This window comes from Leptinotarsa decemlineata, unplaced genomic scaffold (genome assembly GCF_025532065.1).
Source record: "Leptinotarsa decemlineata unplaced genomic scaffold, Ldec_3_MD MMD2_P_RNA_scaffold_6, whole genome shotgun sequence".
Taxonomy (NCBI): domain Eukaryota; kingdom Metazoa; phylum Arthropoda; class Insecta; order Coleoptera; family Chrysomelidae; genus Leptinotarsa; species Leptinotarsa decemlineata.
This window is the reverse complement of record NW_027412533.1, coordinates 3,631,662-3,654,747: the sequence shown is the minus strand read 5'-3', so window position 1 is coordinate 3,654,747 and position 23,086 is coordinate 3,631,662. Positions and strand designations below refer to the sequence as shown.

Sequence of the window (23,086 nt, the reverse complement as noted above, 5' to 3'; positions counted from 1 at the left end):
AGAACTGCTCGAAATTTTTTTTATTCAGGCATACAACATCTAATATATTATTAACATAGCAATTTTAACTTCAAATTATCTCGAAAACTAATCGTTACAAAAATTTTCTTTTAACAGAGTTGCAAAGTTATTCGAAAGACCTTAAAAAAAAGGTGACACTCGACCTACTTTCCCTATCTAAATAAGGGTTGTCGGACGCGTCCCTCCGAGGGGGTGCGTCGGACTATTTCAAAAAATTTCGAGAAAAGAAAAAATAAAAATGGGGAGATTTCAGTTTTGACTACTTTAACAATTTTTATACTAATATCATCATAACCAGAAGTGTTCCTGGAATCAAATATTCTATCATTTCTTCAATTTCAGTTAAACTTATTGGCTCAACCATATAGATGAGAAACTTGAATGTTTTTAGGTCGTCTTGAAATATTTGGAATGGTAGAAGATATTTTTTTTCCAATTGCAATAAAATGATCACTCATCATTTCGCAAATTTCAGATAAATCGTTAGTTTTATGATTATTCAAACGTATACTTTTAATATTTCTTTTATTATTGATATTACTTCTGTTGTGTAACAGTGATTTCATACCATTCCAAGCCGAAAGTAATGTAGATCATTCGATTATTGTACAAACACCTCTAAAGGAAGGACTCAAGTGCCTACCTATTACTTTCACCATTCAGAATTTCGAACTGTCATTTTATGTATATATGAGAAGACTATACAACTCATTTCGTTACCTTCGATAAAGGATGCATTAAAATAACGTATTTCAAGTGTTAATATGCTTGCAAGTCCAACATTTCGAGAATAATACTCTTATACCACCAGAAATACGGAGTTGACAAAACCATTCAGCTGCAACGCAACCTGCAGCTGTTTTATGACATTTTTTCGTTGAAGTTGAGTTTCCTCGATATCAGATAGCAAGCCCATGCTGATTATTGGGGGGTAATTTGCTACCTCTCAAAAATGTATAATTTCCATAGTGGAAAATGAGTTTTAGCTTACGTTGTCAGTTGCGAGTAGTGCATATGGAAGATCTTGGAAAAGTTAAGAAAATAACCAGCAGGGGAATAATTTGCCTAAAGTTTCTGCACGAGTTTCATATTTTAAGATCCCAGTTATGACTGAAGTTGAGCCAAGCGCGGCACAAGAAATGGGACAGGAAAATGGAAAATAAAATTCATTGTGAGAAAATTAGCCCCTATATGCGGAGGTAATAAATTATTGTAGGGCTTCCATGAAGTCAGTTTTGATATCAAATACGGTAATTTATTGGTCTAACCCTAAAAATTAATTGTTTAATGGGGCGGTAAACGTGGGATTAACCGAAAAATTATAAATGACCTTGAACTTCAAATCTAGCGTCTGGGGATGAACAAACCTTCTTTGAAATTCATTACTTTCGCATATTTTGAGAGGTATCGTGAAAACCAAAAATTTGGAAAAAATGTCTTCAAAGTTGGAGCTCTTTCTGAATACTTTCAATCGACCAGATTATGATTCAATAGCAATACGAGTGGTCTGCATACTTCTCAGTTCATTTTCCTGGAAAAATACTACTCACCATACAATCCACAACGCCAAATGTGATACTTTTTGTTGGCGTCTTATCAGATGTTCCACTCCAAAAAGCTTCTGGTTCTGATGAAGTACCCGTCATCATACCAAAAATGTATCAACCAACTTGGAACAGTGTTTTGTAGGTTCTTTCACCTGTCTTACATGAAATGAGTCTTGTTGAAAACTCTAGTTCAGTGTATATCCAAGAAAAGTTTTCCAAATACCTGTTCACTTCCGGTATTGAAGCAATGTATAATTGTACGTTGAGCAAAATAAGGTAACGCTTGGTGAATCCAAGAAATCGATTCAAAAATTACTACTAGGTCTAGCAGCCACTGCAGTAGCAACTTCCTTCCTGTATAATGATAGTAAAAAAAGTGGTTTGCAAAATAGTGGTTTTCAAGTGATCATTCATGATGATGCTCTTGAATCAACTATCATGTAAATTTTTCATGCAAACAGAAACATAAAAGTCCTTCTCCAATATATTCTCAACTTAACCCAGTTAGACACATATCACGAAATTTGATTCTAAAACTCTGTAAATCTTTTGAACAATATTTACGGTCCCGTCATATACAACTATATGCTATGCCCTCAAATGTATATTGTATAATAGAAAGTGGTTGTATCAGGTTTCTCCTATGGTATCCATAAACAAGATCATATCAATCCCTCCTGACTTTCATCCAACTGTTCATGAGAATTCCACTTACTTAATTTCATACCCGATTGATTTGCAATAATTTTTAAGTCAAACCGTGGGCCGACTAGTCCGACTACGAAAAATATTGGCGAATTGAACGAAAGTACTTTTTTGTGGAGGAAATCAGTTTCAATCGACCTCTTTTGGGTACTTCACTTTCCATAGTCTGAAAAAAAAACACAGTTTAACCATCCTACATCTGTGTGAAGCTCTCCATTACAATTTTCTTACTCCTTCAGATTGTGGAAGATGAAAATACCTGAAGAAGGTAGATGAAATCTTGACGTGTTTCTTAATTTTTTTCCAAAGTTTCTTCTTTGGCAGTCATGCCACTTGATGCGCTTCTGTTTTTTTTGAAAAGTTCATTTTGTAATCATTCAATAGATGGTTCTGAATTATAGGCCCCTAAATTTTTTCGATGCGTTACTTCAATGATGTTGAGCCACACTTGTTAATTTCAATATTGACATGTGGTTTTCCAGTTATTAGGTAAAGACTTTTTCATTTAGATGATCGAACATATTTCATTTCAAATCAAACTGTGGTGAGTTTAGTCGACGAAAATTATTGCAGTTGAAATTTTTCCTAACTTTCCTCTACATACGGCAAGCCACCAATATTTGTCTCCATATCAATAACACTTCCGCTGCCATTATCAATCATATTTTCCATCAATCTCTATCACAGAAACTATTCTCGTATGTAATCAAACCACCCTTGTAAGTTGCCTCAAGGGTGAAATTGTTCCGTTATCGGCTGCTTACACGTAAATGGAGCATACAATGACCTGCATCTACAAGCAATAACCCATATATAGAGAATCCTGACAGCATTTCATGCAGTCTATGCAGTTCTGATAGGATGAGAATGACTTATGTAAATTAGTATTTTCCGAGATTTTATTTTAGAAAATTCACTGTAATGGAATCACGTCCAAAGCTGTCTTGAAATGGATATTAGACTCGGGAGGTTTATCAGGAAATCTTCAGATGTGAAAGCTAGCAATCGTCGTAAATACTTTCATTTATATTGGGTGGGTGTTGTTATATTTATGTTGTATCGTAACTGTTATTTTGCTTTTCAAAAACAAAACACTTTTTTATTACAACTTTGCTTCATTGATTGCTTGTCACACTTTGGATTTGTTACTGTACTGATTTACCAAGAACTAGTGAATATGTCGGATTTAACAGTGACCGCGGAATGAACTTGATAACTTCTACAGGGCACACTATACTAGTAGGTGTCACTTCAGCAAGGAACCTAACTAGAGTCGGGAGATGCGTTCCATGGAGAATGAATGCATAGGTTTCAAAATGATGCCACTCAGCCTCGGACATGATGCAGTTGTGTTCCAGGTAGAAGTAGCGGCCATCCAACACTACATAGGGGAAATACACAGGCAGAAGGTCACAAATAAAACCCCATTGCCATTTTTTCCGACAGTCAGGCGGCAATTAAGACACTCAGCTCATTTCAAGTCTTCTCAAGACTGGTGGGAAACTTTTTGAGTGCACTGAAGGAGTTAAGTACCCAAAATAGGATCACTCTAGCTTGGGTACCAGGACATGAGGGTCACAAGGCTCAAAACCCTTCTGTGGGGTAGCGAAAACATGTATAAAGACATCTATAAATTCATGGATGCAAGCCGAATCGATAGATTGGTGGAATAAGCTCCCAGGAAACGAGTAAGGCGAAAGAGGTCATAAGGAAATCATCGCCCAGATTCACGGAAGACCTGCTAAACCAGAACCGTAAGGTTGTAAGGGTAGTGGTGGGTCCACTAACGGGGCATAGCCGACCCAGGAAAAATACGAACAACATGGGTCTGACAGAAGAAGCCCAATGCAGGTTCTGTCAAGAAAATGAAGAAACCGCACTGCATGTGCTCTGTGAATGCGAAGCGATAGCAAGGCTGAGACACGCATGATGCGGGAAATAAAAACCAGAGGCTACCAGCTATATGAAGGGGTCAGTGACAAGGCTGTGGAGTCTCATCAAAGTGATCAAGCTAGACAATAAGCTCTAACAACCAAGGAGCATCACAATAGATCTGAAAAGATCGCTGTGAATCAGGCCATATGCTAGCTCCCTGACAATCTTATCTAATCCTTGAATGCAAGGAAATGAATGAGCTGTTCGAAATGAGACGCACTAGTTCCAGGGTGACATCTTAAAAAAGCGCAAAAGACTGACTAGTGCACCATTGTTTGAGACTATCAAACATTTATATACTGTGTAAAACAAACTTGTCAATAGGTGATGAACTATATCAATTTGTCAGATGAGAAGTATCTAAGTTTTTTCACTGCTAATATCTAGAATAATTAATTATGATTTGATGACTGTCCAAGTTCTAGGAAAGGAGAAAGCGATTAAGAATACAATGTCATTCAACATATATTATAAAAAGAAGATTGGAATATTTGGAAATTTTGTTGAAAAAAAAATTAGTGGGACACTTGAAAAAATTAAAAATTTCCAATGAAGAACAGTTTGTATTCAGAGGAAAGAGTTGAAAGTTAATAAAAGACAGTACAATATGGCGTCTCACAAGGCACGGTATTTGGGCCCATCTTGTTCAATATTCATTGAAACAAAATTCTATAGGATAGCTAGTGAGCTTCGCAAACGATACCGTAATTCTCAACACAGAAAAAACTGAAAATCAACAATTGAAACCGCTGAAAGTGACCTACCATAATTACTTGAATGATTGAATTCAAAAACACAATGGATTCCAATAAAACAAAACACATACCATTCACTGTGAGATCATTTTCTGAAGCATCTTTTCTGAAGTTGAACCATAGAACTTATTCAGCTCCAGCTAAAGTCAAATGTCCAGATGTGATTTTGGACGGAACAGCACATAAAAATGTTAGTGGGGGAATTTTGCTCTCGTTTTCTCAAATTCAGGTACCTGAAACATATTTTGAATATTGAACACTTGAATATTACTGGACATTTTTCCCAACACCACACCATTATTTTAACACCTTAACACGTGTTCAGGTCACCAAGTTATCGGTCTCTTGTATCTATTCATCATATTAGTGGGTTTCATTTGATTTACGTATCCATTTGAGTTGTCTCAGTAGAGTTAGGGTCTAGTCACTGCCATAATCATAATACCAAATGGAACCTGTAGGTTTCTGTAAAAGCATGTATGCAAAGTTTTAATATTTAGTGAAAATTGGTAAATGAATTTCCTTTTGTATTTGTACCACTTGTATTTGTAACTAACGTTACTGTAGTTTCGTCCAATATGGACAATGAACATACAAAAATACATAATACATAGGAAGTTTAATTTCTCAATTTACATGATGATAGTAACGGCTATATCCATCAATTCTTTAATATTCAGTCACAATTACCTTTGAATATATCATTCCAGTGGTTCAAATCGATTAGGACAGTGACAGTGATTGGTGTGAATGACGCATAACTAAGCCCTGAGATTCACGTTTAATTTCATGGCTGTCAATGTTATCGCATTTTGTAGGTCTGAAGGAAATCATTAGACAAAAAGCCACGCAAAACTGTATTCCTTTCAAGAATATAATTCAATAATTCTGTTCATGCTTCAAAAGGTTTCAAACATCTTTTGAAAAAACTTCAATCAAAATCAGAGCTGTTCCTGAGAACTTTCGAAGATTGCTTGTTTTATGGATTCCTTTACGCCACTAGTAAGTATAACAGTATATCAACAACAGCATGCTGGAATTAATTTTACTCGGTTCGCGCAACATTCTAACCGCTTTGATGAAACGATAACTTCCATTTTCGGCTCTGCATGACCCTCCTAACGTGTAATACAAGCTATACTCTCGACAGCGCACATAAATATCCTTTCTTTAATACGTCGACAACAAAAGCATGGAGGGCTTCGCTCTAAATCATCAAAGCTTACGGTCTTTTGTTCCAGGCCAAGGAGACGAAAGTTTGCTACACATGTTTCGGAAAATTCAAAGTGCGACCAACACATTACATAAATATCAATTGAATCGCGCGAAATCGTTCAGTTTTATTGCAATTCCGCGAGAAGAAATATTAGCCAATACGAATACTCGTAATGTTTGAAGAGAAAGAAGTTAATAACACCATGAAATATTTTTTAAAAGATTTTTTTTTGTGGAGGAGTCAATGTTCCTTACTGTTTTTGGGTGTATAGCCTTCCAAAATCTGAGAAATAAAAAAGTTAAATCTATAATCAGCTGTTTTCAGACGGTTGACGTTTCGATTGTGAAAGGTTATATACACCTGAACTACCAACACAATGAGATCTCTTTTGACACAAACTGAACTCGAAAATAGACTGAAAAAAGGTATATACTCAAGACCCCTAGATGTGAGAAAAAATGAACTTCGTGAATATATAAGGAGCAGACAAATCAACCGGTGATCACGCTACAGAATGGAGTGAAACAAAAATTATCACCAAAGAAACTCATGAAAAAATTAGAAAATCCAAAGAATCCGTACATATTATTTCAGCAGGTAACAAATGCATTTGAAATAGCTCTGAGAATCGTACCTTTAAATTTCTAAGAAGACAGGTTGAAAACGAAAATATGAACCTTATTTTAAAATCAGTGTATGTATTCATGTAGACTATCGTATATGATATTTGGACATTTCAATCTGTTGACGTATGTCAAAAAAATTAAAGCTAATCATAATCTGAGGCGAAAGTTTTAAAGTGAATTCCAGGTTTTGAAAACGAAAAAAGGTTGTTTTCTGAAACGTCGACCACTAAAGAAAGTATCACTATTCAACTTTTTCAATTGATTTTTTCAATTTGTAGACAAAATTTATGAACACAAGTTAGTGACTAATTGGACTTTTCAGTAGTTTATATAATACAGCCATTTACTCACTTCAACAGATTCTCTATTGATTTTTCAGATTGTGGAAGGTTATATACAAAAAAACATGAAATAGTATCGAAGAAAAAATAAAAATATTCATTTTGTTTGAACTTAATAACAAATAAATAATAATTGCACAAATAACGTTTCCCTCAGTTATCTTAATGGTGCGATTGTGTTCCATCCTTTTTATAAAAGAGGGCGTATGCTTTTCCACTCACAAACGATTTTGGTGAAATTGGTGACACATAGTTGGTGAATAGTTGTATTGGTATTCTGCGCCAGTATACGGGTGTCTGGTGTATGCTGTATAATGCCCTCTGTAAATAGTTCCACTGTGATTTAAAAGTGCATATAGATTATAACAATAAGTAGCCACATTTTCTGCTGCAAAATTGTCCATATCCAATCCTTCTAGAGGAAATTCGATGATATTATTCGATTTGCCTCTAAAATATTTCCGTGAGTGAATTTTTTCAAATGAATTACTAAAATATGGGAACACTTGTGGGTTAATAGAGACTTTGTGCATTTTCTACTTTCTTTGCATTTCGAACAAGTCGGTTTTTCATTTCCATCCAAAGTTTCTTCTCTTGTAAACGAATTCAAGCATTGCAACAATTTCAATTGGTCGATTCTTTGTGGTCTGGAGAGAGACAAATCTCAGAAAGGATCAAAGGTTACTGATGAGTGTCCATAGTATGTGCATTTCATTGTGGATTTCAATTGACCAACGAAATTATCTACAATCTTAGAGTTATGCATCCTCAAATATATGAGCCATGACTCTTGTGCATTTCCGTTGTTGCTCAATTTTTCGTCAATTTTTGTTAAGATTGGTTTACGTTTTGTCATTAATAATATTAACGTCTTCATGTAAAAACCTTCTATAAGATAACAAACAAACTCCTGCAGAAAAATTTAAAGTCTCCTCAAGGTACAGGGGATAAAATTTGGTGAATTTCAAGGGTAGAGAAGGTTTTTCACTATTTTCACTGAAACGAGAGGTCTTATTGAAAAAATGAATATGGAAGTTATAGGCAGCATAAATATACATATCGTTTATATGAATTAATTTTATTTCATTTCTGATTTTTCCCCTACCGAAATTTTTCATTTTTCACAATATTTGGTGAATATTTACTCCTTTGTTTTCCTGATGTTTTTTTCTGAATACTTTCTGTAAAGCATACCTTGCTGTACCTGAATTTGTCATCATTTAAAGGGTTGTAACACGAAACTGCTTCACTCAGAACAAAATATTCAGGTTTTCTAAATAGATAACTAAAAACTGAAACTTGAAAATGCAAACCCTTTGTATTTTACAGTCCTCCAAATTTTGAATAATAAGGTTGAGTTACTAAACCCAATGCCTTGAAAATATTGAATTTACTTACGGGATACCTATACTCAATAAAAATCAAATATTCAGAAGTTGCTGAAGAACTAATTTCCACCACGATATCGATGGTGTCCCATTTGAATAACTAAATAAAAATATTCTTACTAAACACAACTAAAATTTTGAAGATTTTTTCAAAGCTGTGATTAGGAATCGATGTCAGCTGGTTGTTCTTAATTGCTGCAGTTTTTGAATTGTTGTGAATATACCATACTATAAAATAGTTGGGAAATTATCATTGAAGTGACAATATAGTAATGAAAATAAAATAGTGTCTGAAAGCATTCTAATAAAATAATTTCATTAAAGCTACAGGAAACAGTTATAAAATAAGCTTGAAATAGTTTTATAACTATCATAAAAATCTCGCAGAAAAGTGTTGTAAAACTACTACATAACAATTTACAATAAGTTTTATAAGTTAGTTTTAAAAACGTTTCTGTGATAATTTCCTGACTATTTTATAGTGGTTTTTTAATTTTATTTCATAAACGTTTCTATGACAAATTTATAAAACACTTTTATTGCCTACAACTGTATTGTGTTTACCGATCATCTAATACAATCAATTAGCATTTTGGAAGTTATTATAAAATAATAATAAAATAAAACTGGAATTATAAAACAACTTTGCTTGTTGGGGTATTGATTCGATGTGTGAAACACGTGGTCATATTCTCCTACGTTGGCCTCCATACTATTGTGTGTTCAATCCAGTTTGAGCCACAATGAAAGAAAGCTTGCGGAAATGTAATTAGTCACCGACTTTGAATGCTGTAGTGCTTGACAATATAAGGCGAGTGGTGAATGAAGTAGGTAATAGTGATGTGTGGAAGAACTGTGTGGCCCACGTTATAAAAGAAGAGGACAAATATTATGTGCAAAGTTCCATAAATCCGATCGTTATTCAACCCGATGATGATTCCAACTCATCCGAATATATCGAAGAAGAATTTAGATTTTTCTAGCAATTTTGTTGGCCTCTATTATTTTGTAAATATATATTTGACGAAAATTCGGTATGATTATTTGTGTTCTCATAGTATTTTAGAGTTTTCGACTCGGAAATCAACTACCTTGAATTTTGAAGTTTTTCATAATTACCCATGGTGGAAAAATTCAGTTGAGATAACTTTTCCATGGGCTGATCAATTGCTATGATTGTAAGAATAAGTAACTGAAAAACTACCACTGAAAAATAATATGCCGACGCCTATGTCGAGGCGGGAATTCCTTCTCTGTGCTCTTTCAATTGGTATTTGAAATACTATAACATATTATATACTATTGCATTTGATTTCTTAGCTATATCTAATGGGTTATCACTACCACTATCATAATCAACATCCATATTCTTGAAAATAACTTGAAATTGAAGCAACTGCTAGCAAACACAGTCAAACACAGGGCGTGCCAACATACCGTTTCTATAGTAACGACACAGAAAGATCACTGGATGCTATGAAATTGTATTGGACGTATTGATAACATTGAGGATAAATTGTAAGGAAAGGAGAATTATTATTTAGTTATTTTGGACTTCAGGAGGGAAAAATTTTAATACCATTTTACTGAAAACATTGGACTTATCAGTACCAAAAATCACATCAAGATGTATTGAAAGTATTAATTTTTGATACATTTTATACGACGTGAATTCACATTCACAGTAGTACATACCCTTCCATGTGCCATTAAAAAACACTCAATTTACAAACTCAATACAAAAATAACTATTTCAGCACATGAGTACTTCATTCTTAAAATAAAGGTTTATACTGATTATTTCAATTCGAAAATATTACAGCATATTTGGAAATATCACGAAAAATTAATAAATTCTTAAAAGAAAATATAAAAATCCGAAATAACTGTTCAAATTGAAAGGGGTATATTTTCAGAAGAGATTAATTTTCGGAAAATAAAGATTTTGGCTTTCTACTTCTTCATCTTCATATAAAAAAATGTGGGAATCTTCCAAAGAAAGGAAGGAAATCATTCAACTTCAGAAAAAGTGACTCTATACAAAGAAGTGTAGATCATGGAAAGAAAAAATTTTCAGACACAAATTGGAGAAAAGCCCTCTCGTAACAACTACTTCCATATAAACATTGAATCTCATGAAATGAAAATAATTTCGAAACAAATACTTTTATATGAACACTGAATTATACACAAACACGTTTCTCTATTCAACTTGTATTCCAAACATTCGTGATTCACAGGATTACTACACAATATAATTAATAAAAGAGATAAAATTTCACTTACATGGCCAATTGCATCAAATAACCCAAAACAACTGTTTTCATTAGAAAATTTCGGGTAACGTAAAGAAATAGTTCATTCAAAAGTTGTACATTTTTATATTTCCTACAGAATTTGTATTTGACTTTATCAAGGCTAGTCCCAGTGGAAATCATGAAAAACTATTTTCCACCCAAAATATCTTCCCAATTTCCTTCCCGCTTATCTTAAAACAACTTTGATTTATTTTTCCTGTTATAATCACACAATATTTTCTATTTCGATAATTGTCACATTGTTATTCATTTTTAATTTTTCTATTCAACAGACTTCTTCCACTAGTAGTATCATAAATATCAATCGAATAACGCGAAATCGTTCACTTTCATTGCAACTCCGCAAGAAATATGCTCTTGAGGAATATGAGTTTCTCGATGCGGCTGTTGCCGATTTCGTATTATTGAGATATAACCGCGAATGTCTATTTTATGTGGAAGTTTTGCAGTTTATCTGCATTCGATTCGGTATCATTTATTCTCGAGTTATTGCAAGAAAGGAGATACTGCAAGAATAAAGCTTTCACTCCGTTGATATGAACGAGATTATTTAGAGGCTGCATTGCTTCAGAAATTGGCCGCTTTTAAATAGATCCTCGATATTGCTAGGTCGTTGCTCAATAAATGAATCACGTCATTCCTTGATTAAAAGAATCCATTCGAGAAGATTTGTGTTTCTATTTTTTTGCTCGTAGGCTATTCATTTAGAGTGGAAGCTAGTACAAATGTGAGGCCATCAATTCCAAATTGAGAACTATCAGTTTGAATGGATTCAAATTAAAACAAAACCCTGCTTCAAAACTTCATTCCTTATTCAACAAATATGACACTTACTTTAGTGTTATAATCGAACGGTGAGTCGAATCGATTTGACAACAAAATATATCCCAACAAACAGATTTTTCTCAAATGAGAAATTGCATGCATATTTATTACATTTTCGTCAGGTGAATATTCAAATCAACAGGAAAAACGTATTTCGAAATTGAAATCGAGATATCTGTTGTACAGTTACAGGGTAGGGTGAAAATAAAACTGCACAATTTACTCTACACTAACATTTAATAGTAACAGCTGTTTCAACACACTGTGTCATCTTCTGAGCGACTTATGATTCGCTCAGCGAGGTCCTGCTGCTGAACGAACCAGAATCTGCACGAATTTCTTGGTCTTATTTTCCCATAAAGATGTGTTTTATTGGTTTTGTCGATTGTTTGTCTTTTTCGTATATTTCACATTGTATGTAGTAATAATAATAATAAGCTCCGGGGGATATTGAATCCGTTGTGGGGATGAGAAGTGCTGAATTTATTGGAACTATTCGTTTTCCACTCTCAGCTCATACAAGCTGATAAGCCTGATATAGTCTCGATGGTGCTCGACCACCAGAGCAAGACGATATTTGTCGTGAAGTTTTCAGCTGCTGGCGAGACGAATATCGTCCGAAAAAAAAAGGAAAACGGATAAAATATCGAGTTTTTTTTTTCGAACTTCGCATACTCTATCCAGACCACTCTGTCAAGATGGTTGTTCTGATTATTGGAGTCCTTGGTGGAATGATGTCTTCTCTACTCTCGGATCTTAAAATCATACCGGCTTGCCGCACTGAGGCAGAAATCTTAGCCGGACAGATGCAGAAGATGTCATTTTTGGCTCACTGCGCTTGCTCAGGGCACATGATACTCGGACCCGATGATCACTTACAACATAGTGTGGGCAGTGGTCGTTGGTTGATAATGCTGGCGAGCCCCCGCGAATGTTTCGGGGCTTCGGGAGATATGGCCTGACCAGCGCATGCTACGGTAAAAAATAATAATAATAATGTCTTTATTTCCAATTAAAAATGAAATGGTACATGATTTTTGCCTTATACTACTCAAAAATCCCAAGGGGGAGTTCACCCAAGGGTACTGTACCACTCAACCCTTGCATAACTTATAACTTGAAAAAGTAACTTAACTAATCCTTCAAATATAAAATATTTGTAACTTGGAATCATACATATTTTCTCGTAATCTAGAAGACATTCCAAAAATGAAACTTCATTAGTTCGGACTTCCATTGTCTAATAATATATCAAAAGATACGCAACATATGTAAACCCATAATCAAGCGAAAAATGGCCAACTCCCGCGGCCAACGATCATCTCCCGCTAAACCGGTGAAGCGGAAAGAGGAGATGAGTGCAAGTACTCGAAAGTACAGTCATCACCCGAAGACGATTGTGGATTGTGGATACTAACAATCGAAACGTCGTGAAGTAACTTAGTTTGGAATCTCTTACTTTTTTATTTTCATTTTTTGTTTGATTGTTCTATTTTCTATTTGTATTTTATTTTACTGTAATTCCATTTCACGGTTTTTGTGCTTGATATACCTAATTGTTACTTTCAGGTATTTTTTTTTATTTTCCATTTGTTTTGATTCTTTTAGGAATTTCAAATCATTTTATATATTGTTAGACAATGAAAGTCCAAGCTAATGTAATTCATCATGAAACATTGTCAGTCACCTTCAAACATTCCAAATATAAACTGATGGCTCTGCATGAAGAGCCATATATTTTGCGTTTACTGAATCCCAGTTCAGCTGGAATTTGTTTCTGGAAAAACAGTTTTCAAGTCACAAAACCGAGCTGTTAGATATATGTTCAAGGCGAAACCCAGTGAATCTTGTAAACCCCTATTCATTGTACAAAAATAATTGACCTTGACGATCATTTTTATACTAGAAAGTGATTAGCTCTATAACTGGGTACAATACAAGACGTACATACGCACGGAGTCAACAACACGTATGTGTTGTTTCCTGCTTTCGGCAAACAAGTGTTGCCCATCTTTACACTTGGCTGCACCGCGCTGATGAGGCCAATAGCAAGAAACACGTGTCCGCGGTTTGCCCCTATTTTTTGAGTGTTGTGTCCACGAATTATTTCATTCTTGATTTGTATCATACACACTCGATAAAATCTCTATCTGTATTTATATCCTGGACCCGGATGTCACGCAGGTAGCTATAGCTGCCTACGTGGTCATGTTAGATGTAGCCTAGGAATTCTAGGTCTTCTAACTGGAACCACAAATGTGCGGTTGGCTTCTGTTGTTGACTCCGTGCGTATGTGTTGTTTCCTGCTTTCGGCAAACAATTGTTGCCCATCTTTACACTTGGCTGCACCGCGCTGATGAGGCCAATAGCCAGAAACACGTGTCCGCGGTTTGCCCCTATTTTTTGAGTGTTGTGTCACGAATTATTTCATTCTTGATTTGTATCATACACACTCGATAAAATCTCTATCTATATATATATATATATATATATATATATATATATATATATATATATATATATATATATTTCTTTCCTGTTATTCAATGTTTATATGAAAGTAGCTGTTTCAGGAAGACTTTCTTTCAGTTTGTGTCTGAAAGTTACTTCTTTGCATGATCTACACATCCATGTATAAAGTTACTTATTTTCAAATTGATTACTTCCTTCCTTTCTTTGGAAGATTTCCTCATCTTTTTTTGTATCAAGATGGAGTAGTTGAAAGCCAAAAACTTTCTTTCCCAAAAACTATTCACATATTTTTGATCTAAAAATACCATCAGATACATGTCATAGTCATTCTCAATAGCTTTTTGTTTCAGGTTGCTACAAGGTTGTGGTCTGAAGCAAATTCCAAGTGAGGCTTTGCAACCTCTAGTGAAGCTACAAACATTGTAAGTAAATGTAATAGATGTATATGGTGAAATTGATTCCTTTTTTATTTCAAGTAATAAAGTGTTCGAATAAAAACTCCAGAGTTATCTATATTATCAGTATTTTTCCGTTCTCTTACTAAATATCTCATTGACAGAAAGAAACTGACTTATTTCCATAATATTCACAAGTTTTTCGTTTATTTTGACTACAAAACTATATTTTTTTCATTCCGAACTCAAGAGAATATATATTTTATGAAAAAACAGGCTAATGCCTACAACGTTCTACAACATTCATTTTCTCATATTAAATATACGGGTAAATATATTTAGAAACAAAGTAAACCTATTCTAAATTCAAATATATTCGTATAAAAAACGAATTATTGTTCATGAAACCCAATTTTTCGATTTTCATATTGTAAGTTTTCCAAACTGAAATACAGTGTCACCGATAAAGTCCGCATCAAATGGGAAACTTTTTTATTTATTGTTTTATATGAAATTTGATTTTGGCAGTAGATTTTGCTTAAGAAATGATGTCAAATGGCGTCTACAAAATAGGTCACGTGATTTCCTTAACCTGTCAAAATCGACATTTAAAAAAAGAAACATCGAAAAATGACATTATTCTTCAAAATACCCAAAAATATCAAAGGATAAAAACATTTTCTTTTGTAATTTTATACCCACACACCAAGTTTCAAACCCATAATAAGTATTTTATATTTTCACTATTTTTCCGCATTCCTGCTTTTTCTACTAATCAAAATTTAAGCACACCTGTACTTAATCATTTATTTTAACTAAACTCGTCACCGAATTTCTTTTTTTGTAATATAATAATATTTTAAGAGCCTCTTTGATGTTAAAAACAAATTTTCAAAAATAAAAGTTGTCAAACTTGATGCAAAGTTCATCTAGTTTCAACGGGACTTTCCAAACTATACAGTACTTGAATTTTTTAATGAGCAAATGGCCTCACAATATGAATGAGAACAAAACGGAACATTAGGAAACAATATCTTAGAGTGTTTATTGTTTTTTTAACAAAAAATACAGTGGAATTTAATCTTAATTAAAAGGAACTGAAAATAAACATGTGCCTATACCTAATAGCAAAAAAACACGAAAAAAAGACTCACGACATTAAATACACTACATTTCTGTATGTCTTCCATCGCGTTCTATGCAGATAATTGTCCTTCTTGATACATCTTTTATTGAGTTGCTGATACTCACAGGGTTTATGTTCAAAATAGAGTTTCTAATAACAGTTTCTAGGTGATTCACGTCACGAAAAGGTCTTTGTTTATAAACGATTTGTTTTAAGTAACCCCACAAGAAAAAATCTAGTGGGGTTAAATCTGGCGACCTAGGCGGCCATATTTGCTCCATATTTCGCCCAATAACTTTGCCCCTAAACATTTCTAATAGTTTCTCTTTGACTTGTCTTGAACTATGAATAGGAGCCCCGTCACATTGATACCACAGACTGTGTCTTATTTCAACCGGCATATTGTCCACTATATCACTGATCTCAGTATTTAGAAATTGCATATAATCCTGAGAAGTTAAAATGTGTCTAAAAAAGAATGGTCCCATTACCTGATTATTTTAAACACCGCACCACACATTTGTTTTAAATGAATATTGGTCCCGACATTCTATCACAAAATGAGGATTTTCCTGAGCCCACCACCTACAATTCTGGGAACTGACTACACCGTTCGATGAGAAGGTAGCTTCGTCGGTCCATAGGATTTTGTAAGGAAATTTTCTGTTTAATTCTACTTCTCCTTGGTACCAGAAAGAGAAATCTAGTCGAACATCGAAATCTCTTTCCTTTAAGGTATTTATAAATTTGGGTTTGTAGGGTTTGAATTTATTTTTATGTAAAATTGCTCTTACGCTTTCTCTTTTAACGCCAGTTCTATCTACAATATTGGTAATACTTGATTTTCCCTGTTCGATAACATCCAGGCAGACAGCCAACTGAACCTCATCATTATTGCGTGATGGATTATGACGTTTTTTAAAAGTATTTTCAACTGAACAAGTCAGTTTAAATTTTTTTAAAATCCTACTTACAGTGGATTGCTGTACATGTCTACCAGGATGTTTTGCGTTAAAAATATCAACCACTTGTCGATGCAATGTGTTTTCACCACAAATTAGCACAATTTCAATTTTTTCTTGTAAAGATAACATATTATTTTAATTTTCATACATTACATTGAACTAACGGGCATTCATTTATTCAGTGACAGTGACGTTTTCTAAAACACATTATGTAGTTTCATATTTTTTCACAGCCTACCCAGTTTTTTTAAATTAGTGTTGTTAGCGGAGTAGGTAAATGTAAATACTATGAGTTTTTTTCTTTCATTGAATGGGCTTCAAGAATCACGAAATGATGTTTCCTAATGTTCCGTTTTGTTCTAATTCATATTGTGAGGCCATTTGCTCATTAAAAAACTCAAGTACTGTATAGTTTTGAAAGCCCCGTTGAAACTAGATGAACTTTGCATCAAGTTTGACAACTTTTATTTTTCAAAATTTGTTTTTAACATCAAAGAGGCTCTTAAAATATTATTATATTACAAAAAAAGAAATTCGGTGACGAGTTTAGTTAAAATAAATGATTTAGTACAGGTGTGCTTAAATTTTGATAAGTAGAAAAAGCAGGAGTGCGGAAAAATAGTGAAAATATAAAATACTTATTATGGGTTTGAAACTTGGTGTGTGGGTATAAAATTACAAAAGAAAATGTTTTTATCCCATGATATTTTTGGATATTTTGAAGAATAATGTCATTTTTCGATGTTTCTTTTTTTAAATGTCAATTTTGACAGGTTAAGGAAATCACGTGACCTATTTTGTGGACGCCATTTGACATCATTTCTTAAGCAAAATCTACTGCCAAAATCAAATTTCACATAAAACGATAAATAAAAAAGTTTCCCATTTGATGCGGACTTTATCGGTGACACTGTATAGGTTCGTTGACATTCAGTTCAATGGAAATATTTTTAGAAGTCATATAAACTATATCAATGAAATATAACGTTCAAGGTTCACACATCAGCAGGAACCAAGGATTTTAATATTTACATACACAAGAAAAATCCATTAGTATGAGATGATTTCAAATCTATTTCCAGAGATTATAGCGAATCATATCATAACAAATAACAAAGAAAGGTTCACTTTTATTCATTTGTAATTGTATAGTTATTGAGTGATCTTTACTCAGAATGTGCAAGTTAGTTTCAATTTGTTATTTATTATATGTGAGACAATTTCTAAGACTCTTTCAGGTTTTATATAGAACAAACACAATCTGTGAAACACGTCAATAAAACCACACTCATCATGTAACTAACGATTTACTAATATTTTTTTAAATCATCCGATTTTCATTGACTTTGTGGACAAATTCATCATCATTTGAAATATGGTATCGTATGTGATCAGAGAATAACTAAGATTTTTCAAAAAGTTATGTTCTTAAACGTTCAGGCCCAAAAAGTGATCAAGTTTTTTCAATTTGATAGAAGTATCATTCGTAGTCTCAGAAAAATCTCAATCAGCTATACTTCGGAGAATAAATAATCAGCTGAAAAACAGGTACAGTCGGCATGATGGGTATGATTTTCATATTTTTCCCCAAAATTTTCCTTGTGAGACATACGCATTTCCTCTAATTACCTTATCTATTCTTGCCAAGCTCGGAAGTTATTTTCATTTGAATACATATGATTAAAAAAAAGAGTCATGGTTCAACCAAGAATTTTCGAAAGCTCAAAAGCAAATAGAATGTTCTAATGAGCGCCAAAATCCTCTGCCGAAAAACAGAAAGCAATATGTGCAAGTATGAAAATCTTGTAGCTAAGATTTGTCCTCATCCAAAGAAACATGCAAGATAAAAATCAAAATAAGATACAAAATGACGAGTTTCCTGGTAGATTTTGTTGTCCTTTACAAAGGACACTTCTGAATCTTCTACATCTAATACAAACAATGGAATGATGCCAATTTGGAAGGAAAAAAACCATCAACCAGTTCGACGGTTACAGTTGTTTCGTTATTGAAAATCACAGTGGTATAACATATTGTTCACGATTAGCATAAGGACAATTTAAATTCATTATTTTTGTTTATTCTTTTTAGTTTTAGTATAAACTGACTGTGAGTAATTGAAAGTTATTTTACCTATTTTGTTTTGTATATTCGCGCTCACTGACTAGCAGTTGAGGTGACATCTACACCCGCGACAAAACGGAACAGACCTGATACGAATGTCAGAGTGTTCGCTCGCAAACAAGTGTTTTCTATAACAATACAATTCTCGCAAATATTGTGTCTCTATTACAACGATTGTTGAAGTTCGCTGAGAGACTGGGAGTTGCAGAATCCAGAGGTGAGTGTCCCTCTCAACTGCTGTACATTATTCAAAATTCTAATTTCACGCTAATATCAAACATTTTGGTCCTTCGAGCCGGATAAACCTTTCTCCTTTCTAATTGCTTTTCATTACTCTACACTCAGTAAGTTTACTGATTTTGAAATATAAATATATCTAATTGTCAATTTGAAATATTTATCGCATATATAATAAATTCATTTCACATTCATAAAAACAGTCTACATATCGAGTGTAAAAACGATATTCATTCACAGCTTTTTTGGAACGGTTTGGAACATAAAATTGGCATAGGGTTTTCTCCAAAATTGGGATATATTTTGTAAATATGTAAACTACTATAAACAAAATAAAACAGGTAAAAGAACTTTTAATTACTCACAGTGAGTTTATACTAAAACTAAAAAGAATAAACAAAAATAATGAATTTAAATTGTCCTTATACTAATCGTATGTATAATGTTTTTTGCAACATCTGAAATTTTAAGGGTTTGTTAACTCCATACTTGAGGTACAAAAGGTCGAAAAGGATATGCATACTTTTTTTAGTGTTGATCGATTTTCTAGATACCTCCAATTGAGTGACATTATCATACAAGTTGTTAACTTTGCTCAAATTCTTTTACCTCAATGCATAGGTAGCACAGATGGCACTGCTGAACGTGTTAAATCTGCTTTGTTTCCCGAATCAATAAATTCTGCAGGTTTTCTAAAACAGTTATTTTTTCAACCTTCCGATGACCTAACATGACAAGACTTGCTTGATTGAAAATAGTGAAAGTATTGAGAGTCACACCCACAGCAGTATTGGAGACAGTCTTGATCTCTCTTTTTCTACATTTTGAGTAATGGGAGCAGCAAAACTATGCCAATTCGAACTGGAAAATTCACTAATCCTCAAGTGATCAAACCCGAATGAATTTTTTAGTATGTTGGGGAACAAGCATGAAAAACATTCACGGATGACCTCATCCAGTTATACTTCGACTCAAATTGTGAAGAGTTAATAATGAACATTAATCTTTAGAAACACATAAGTATACAGATGGTTTAAAAACCGAACATAGAGCTGGACCTGAAATATATTTACTATGCGGAAAAAATCCTTATTATGGCCGCTCTACCAATATATCAAAAACTGCAGGTTGAAGTTTCAATGAAACGAATTACTCAATATTCTCACTGACAACCAAATCGCACTCGAAGTATTGATGAATCCAAGAGAGATATATAAACTGGTGTATGAATGAAAAAATTAGCCTACACTGGTGTGGTAGGAACCACACGTAAAACGTTTTTGAGTATACCAAACTCCATATTTGTATTTTAAATTACCTGTCGAAGTACCAAAGCTTTTGAAACGAGACTGGAAATCAATTGATAGAGAATACGAGTGTAGTGACAGAAAGTTTGTTGTGAATATAAGTCACTGGATCAAAACAGGCCAGTAATTTACTTATACATCAAGTCTAGTAGTGAAAAGCCTCGAAAGCGTATAAAATGGTTTTTTTGTTAGGAACCGCCTAACATATCAATTTTTTTCAAGCATCCGGAACCTGTAACCTCATGAGCTAATTACATAAATTTTTTTCTAGCATTTTTTTCTTGTACTTGTTTGGAAAAGTACTTTCTTGGATGTCTTGTAATCCAGGATGCAAAAATAATCATGATCTATATCTATGATCTATATCTATATCCTCCGTTCCATTGCATGTAGCTAAGATCTGCATTATTTTATTCGAGTATTGTCTAAAACTTCTGTTTACGGTGAGTAGTTCTGCAATGTTTGTGTGCTAATATATATATATATATATATATATATATATATATATATATATATATATATATATATATATATATATATATATATATATATATATATATATATATATATATATATATGAAATCTAGAAAGGTTAATGCACTCAAGCTGCTGGAAAATAATTCCAGGTGTCGGTTGACTGGTCAAACCACCAACATTGACATGAAAAACTTGGCAAGTTGACTTGGGTGTCACACCAATAGGTGGTTCCACGTATGTTTCGCTTGCGTTTACGCAGCTATTTGCATCAAGTACTTTCTTGGTTTTTCTCATTTTGTCTTCAATCGAGGACCGCCTGCCCGGTACTGACGATGCCCAATAGGCTGAAACAGCTGTCTACCGGTGGCTCTTGAATTGAAATCAATATGGGAATGATCAAAAAAGTACTTATCTATTTATTTTTTTATTTTCATGGAATTATTTTCCAGCAGCTTGACAGCATTAACCTTTCTAGATTTCATATAATTTCTAGAAACATGTGGATTCGTTTTCCGATGGCATTTCAGGTTAGCTTCCCAAATTTCTGTTAGCGCAGTTGTCGGTTGACTGGTCAAACCACCAACACTGACATAAAAACTTGGCAAGTTGACTTGGGTGTCACACCAATAGGTGGTTCCACTTATGTTTCGCTTGCGTTTACGCAGTTATTTTTATCAAGTACATTCTTGGATTTTCTCATTTTGTCTTCAATCGAGGACCTCCTGCCCGGTACTGACGATGCCCAATAGGCTGAAACAGCTGTCTACCGGTGGCTCTTAAATTGAAATCAATATGGGAATGATCAAAAAGCTCTTATATATATATATATATATATATATATATATATATATATATATATATATATATATATATATATATATATAAATACGGAATAATGTTGGGAATGCAGTCAAAATTGCTGGGCTGTTGTTTAAAGAATACTCTTTGTTATATGGTCGAGCTTTCGAGAATGTTTATTCCCTTTATCAAGACATTAACTTGAGGTTATAGTAAAAAGTCGAAAATTTCACTGAGAAACACAAAATTAGTCCTTTTCATTATGTAGAAAAGTGTCACACTTTAAATTTTTATGGTTTAAAGAAAATATATATATATAAAACTTATTCAGAAGTAACATTTAGAGGATTTGAAATTTTAAATTTTATTTTAACGGCAATAGTAAGTGCCATGCATGGCCGTTAAAATAAAATTTAAAATTTCAAATCCTCTAAATGTTACTTCTGAATAAGTTTTATATATATATATTTTCTTTGAACCATAAAAATTCAATGTGTGACACTTTTCTACATAATGAAAAGGACTAATTTTGTGTTTCTCAGTGAAATTTTCGACTTTTTACTAACAAAGAGTATTCTTTAAACAACAGCCCAGCAATTTTGACTGCATCCCCAACATTATTCCGTATTTCTCCTTAACTAGTCAGTCAAGACTACCCATCGCTTTATATATATATATATATATATATATATATATATATATATATATATATATATATATATATATATATATATATATATATATATATATATATATATATATGTCAGTATAGAAATACTTAATCAATGTTATCGTATGATTCAGCAATACTTTGAAATTGGCAACTTTGCCAAATACCCGACTCTCTATCTCTTACTGTTTACAAGTACCCCATGTAGAGACACCCCATGTAGAGACATTATTATATATTATTATATTGAACATACCTGTCGAAACTTCTTGGTTATTCTCAACAATTGAGCATAAGATACCAAACCAGAACAGAATAAGACTACCTCATTTTATCTAAAAGCATGACATTTGTGTTAAATTCATTTGTGTGTTGACCGTCGTGATTGTTGGGCCAGGCACGTGGGCAGTAACGAAATCTGGCGAATCCAGAGAGAAGCTTTCCGAAATGTGGCAACGTCGCTGCGCAGCTTGCGTCTTGACAGCAATCAACTGCGCACCGTACCCGCAGAGGCATTAGCAGTACTTGCACATCTCGAGGTCCTGTGAGTATCTCAGGACCTAGCACCGTAGCAATGTCGTAGCAACGTAGCAATTCAGCTTAGTCGTTCCTGTTCTTGTGGGTGGAAATCAAGTGAAATGAGAAGAATTGAATGATGCTTTTCAGATGTTAGATAAAAATAACTCATTTCATTATGATTTCACATCTGAGAGAGCTATAGATGTCACTCCTTCGCTTTATAATTTGCATTCTGAAACCTTATCTACTATTTTCTTTTCAATTGTCCACAGTTTGTTTTGTTATTTTAATATATAAATAAATAATTTTGATCCTACAT

General features: G+C 33.4%; 1 protein-coding gene across 5 annotated transcripts in view; it reads left to right on the top strand.

Annotated features, from left to right (window-relative positions):
- rk (G-protein coupled receptor rickets) overlaps positions 1 to 23,086 on the top strand; it is a 453,352-nt gene that overhangs the window by 349,666 nt on the left and 80,600 nt on the right. For 2 of the 5 annotated variants that reach the window (XM_074169822.1, XM_074169820.1), the window contains 2 exons: positions 14,500 to 14,571; positions 22,646 to 22,792. In XM_074169822.1, the coding sequence (XP_074025923.1) occupies positions 14,500 to 14,571; positions 22,646 to 22,792 (219 nt within the window). Of the gene's footprint in view, positions 1 to 14,499; positions 14,572 to 18,860; positions 18,977 to 22,645; positions 22,793 to 23,086 lie in introns of those variants that run through there. The other 3 variants (XM_074169827.1, XM_074169823.1, XM_074169826.1) reach the window with 3 other exon arrangements.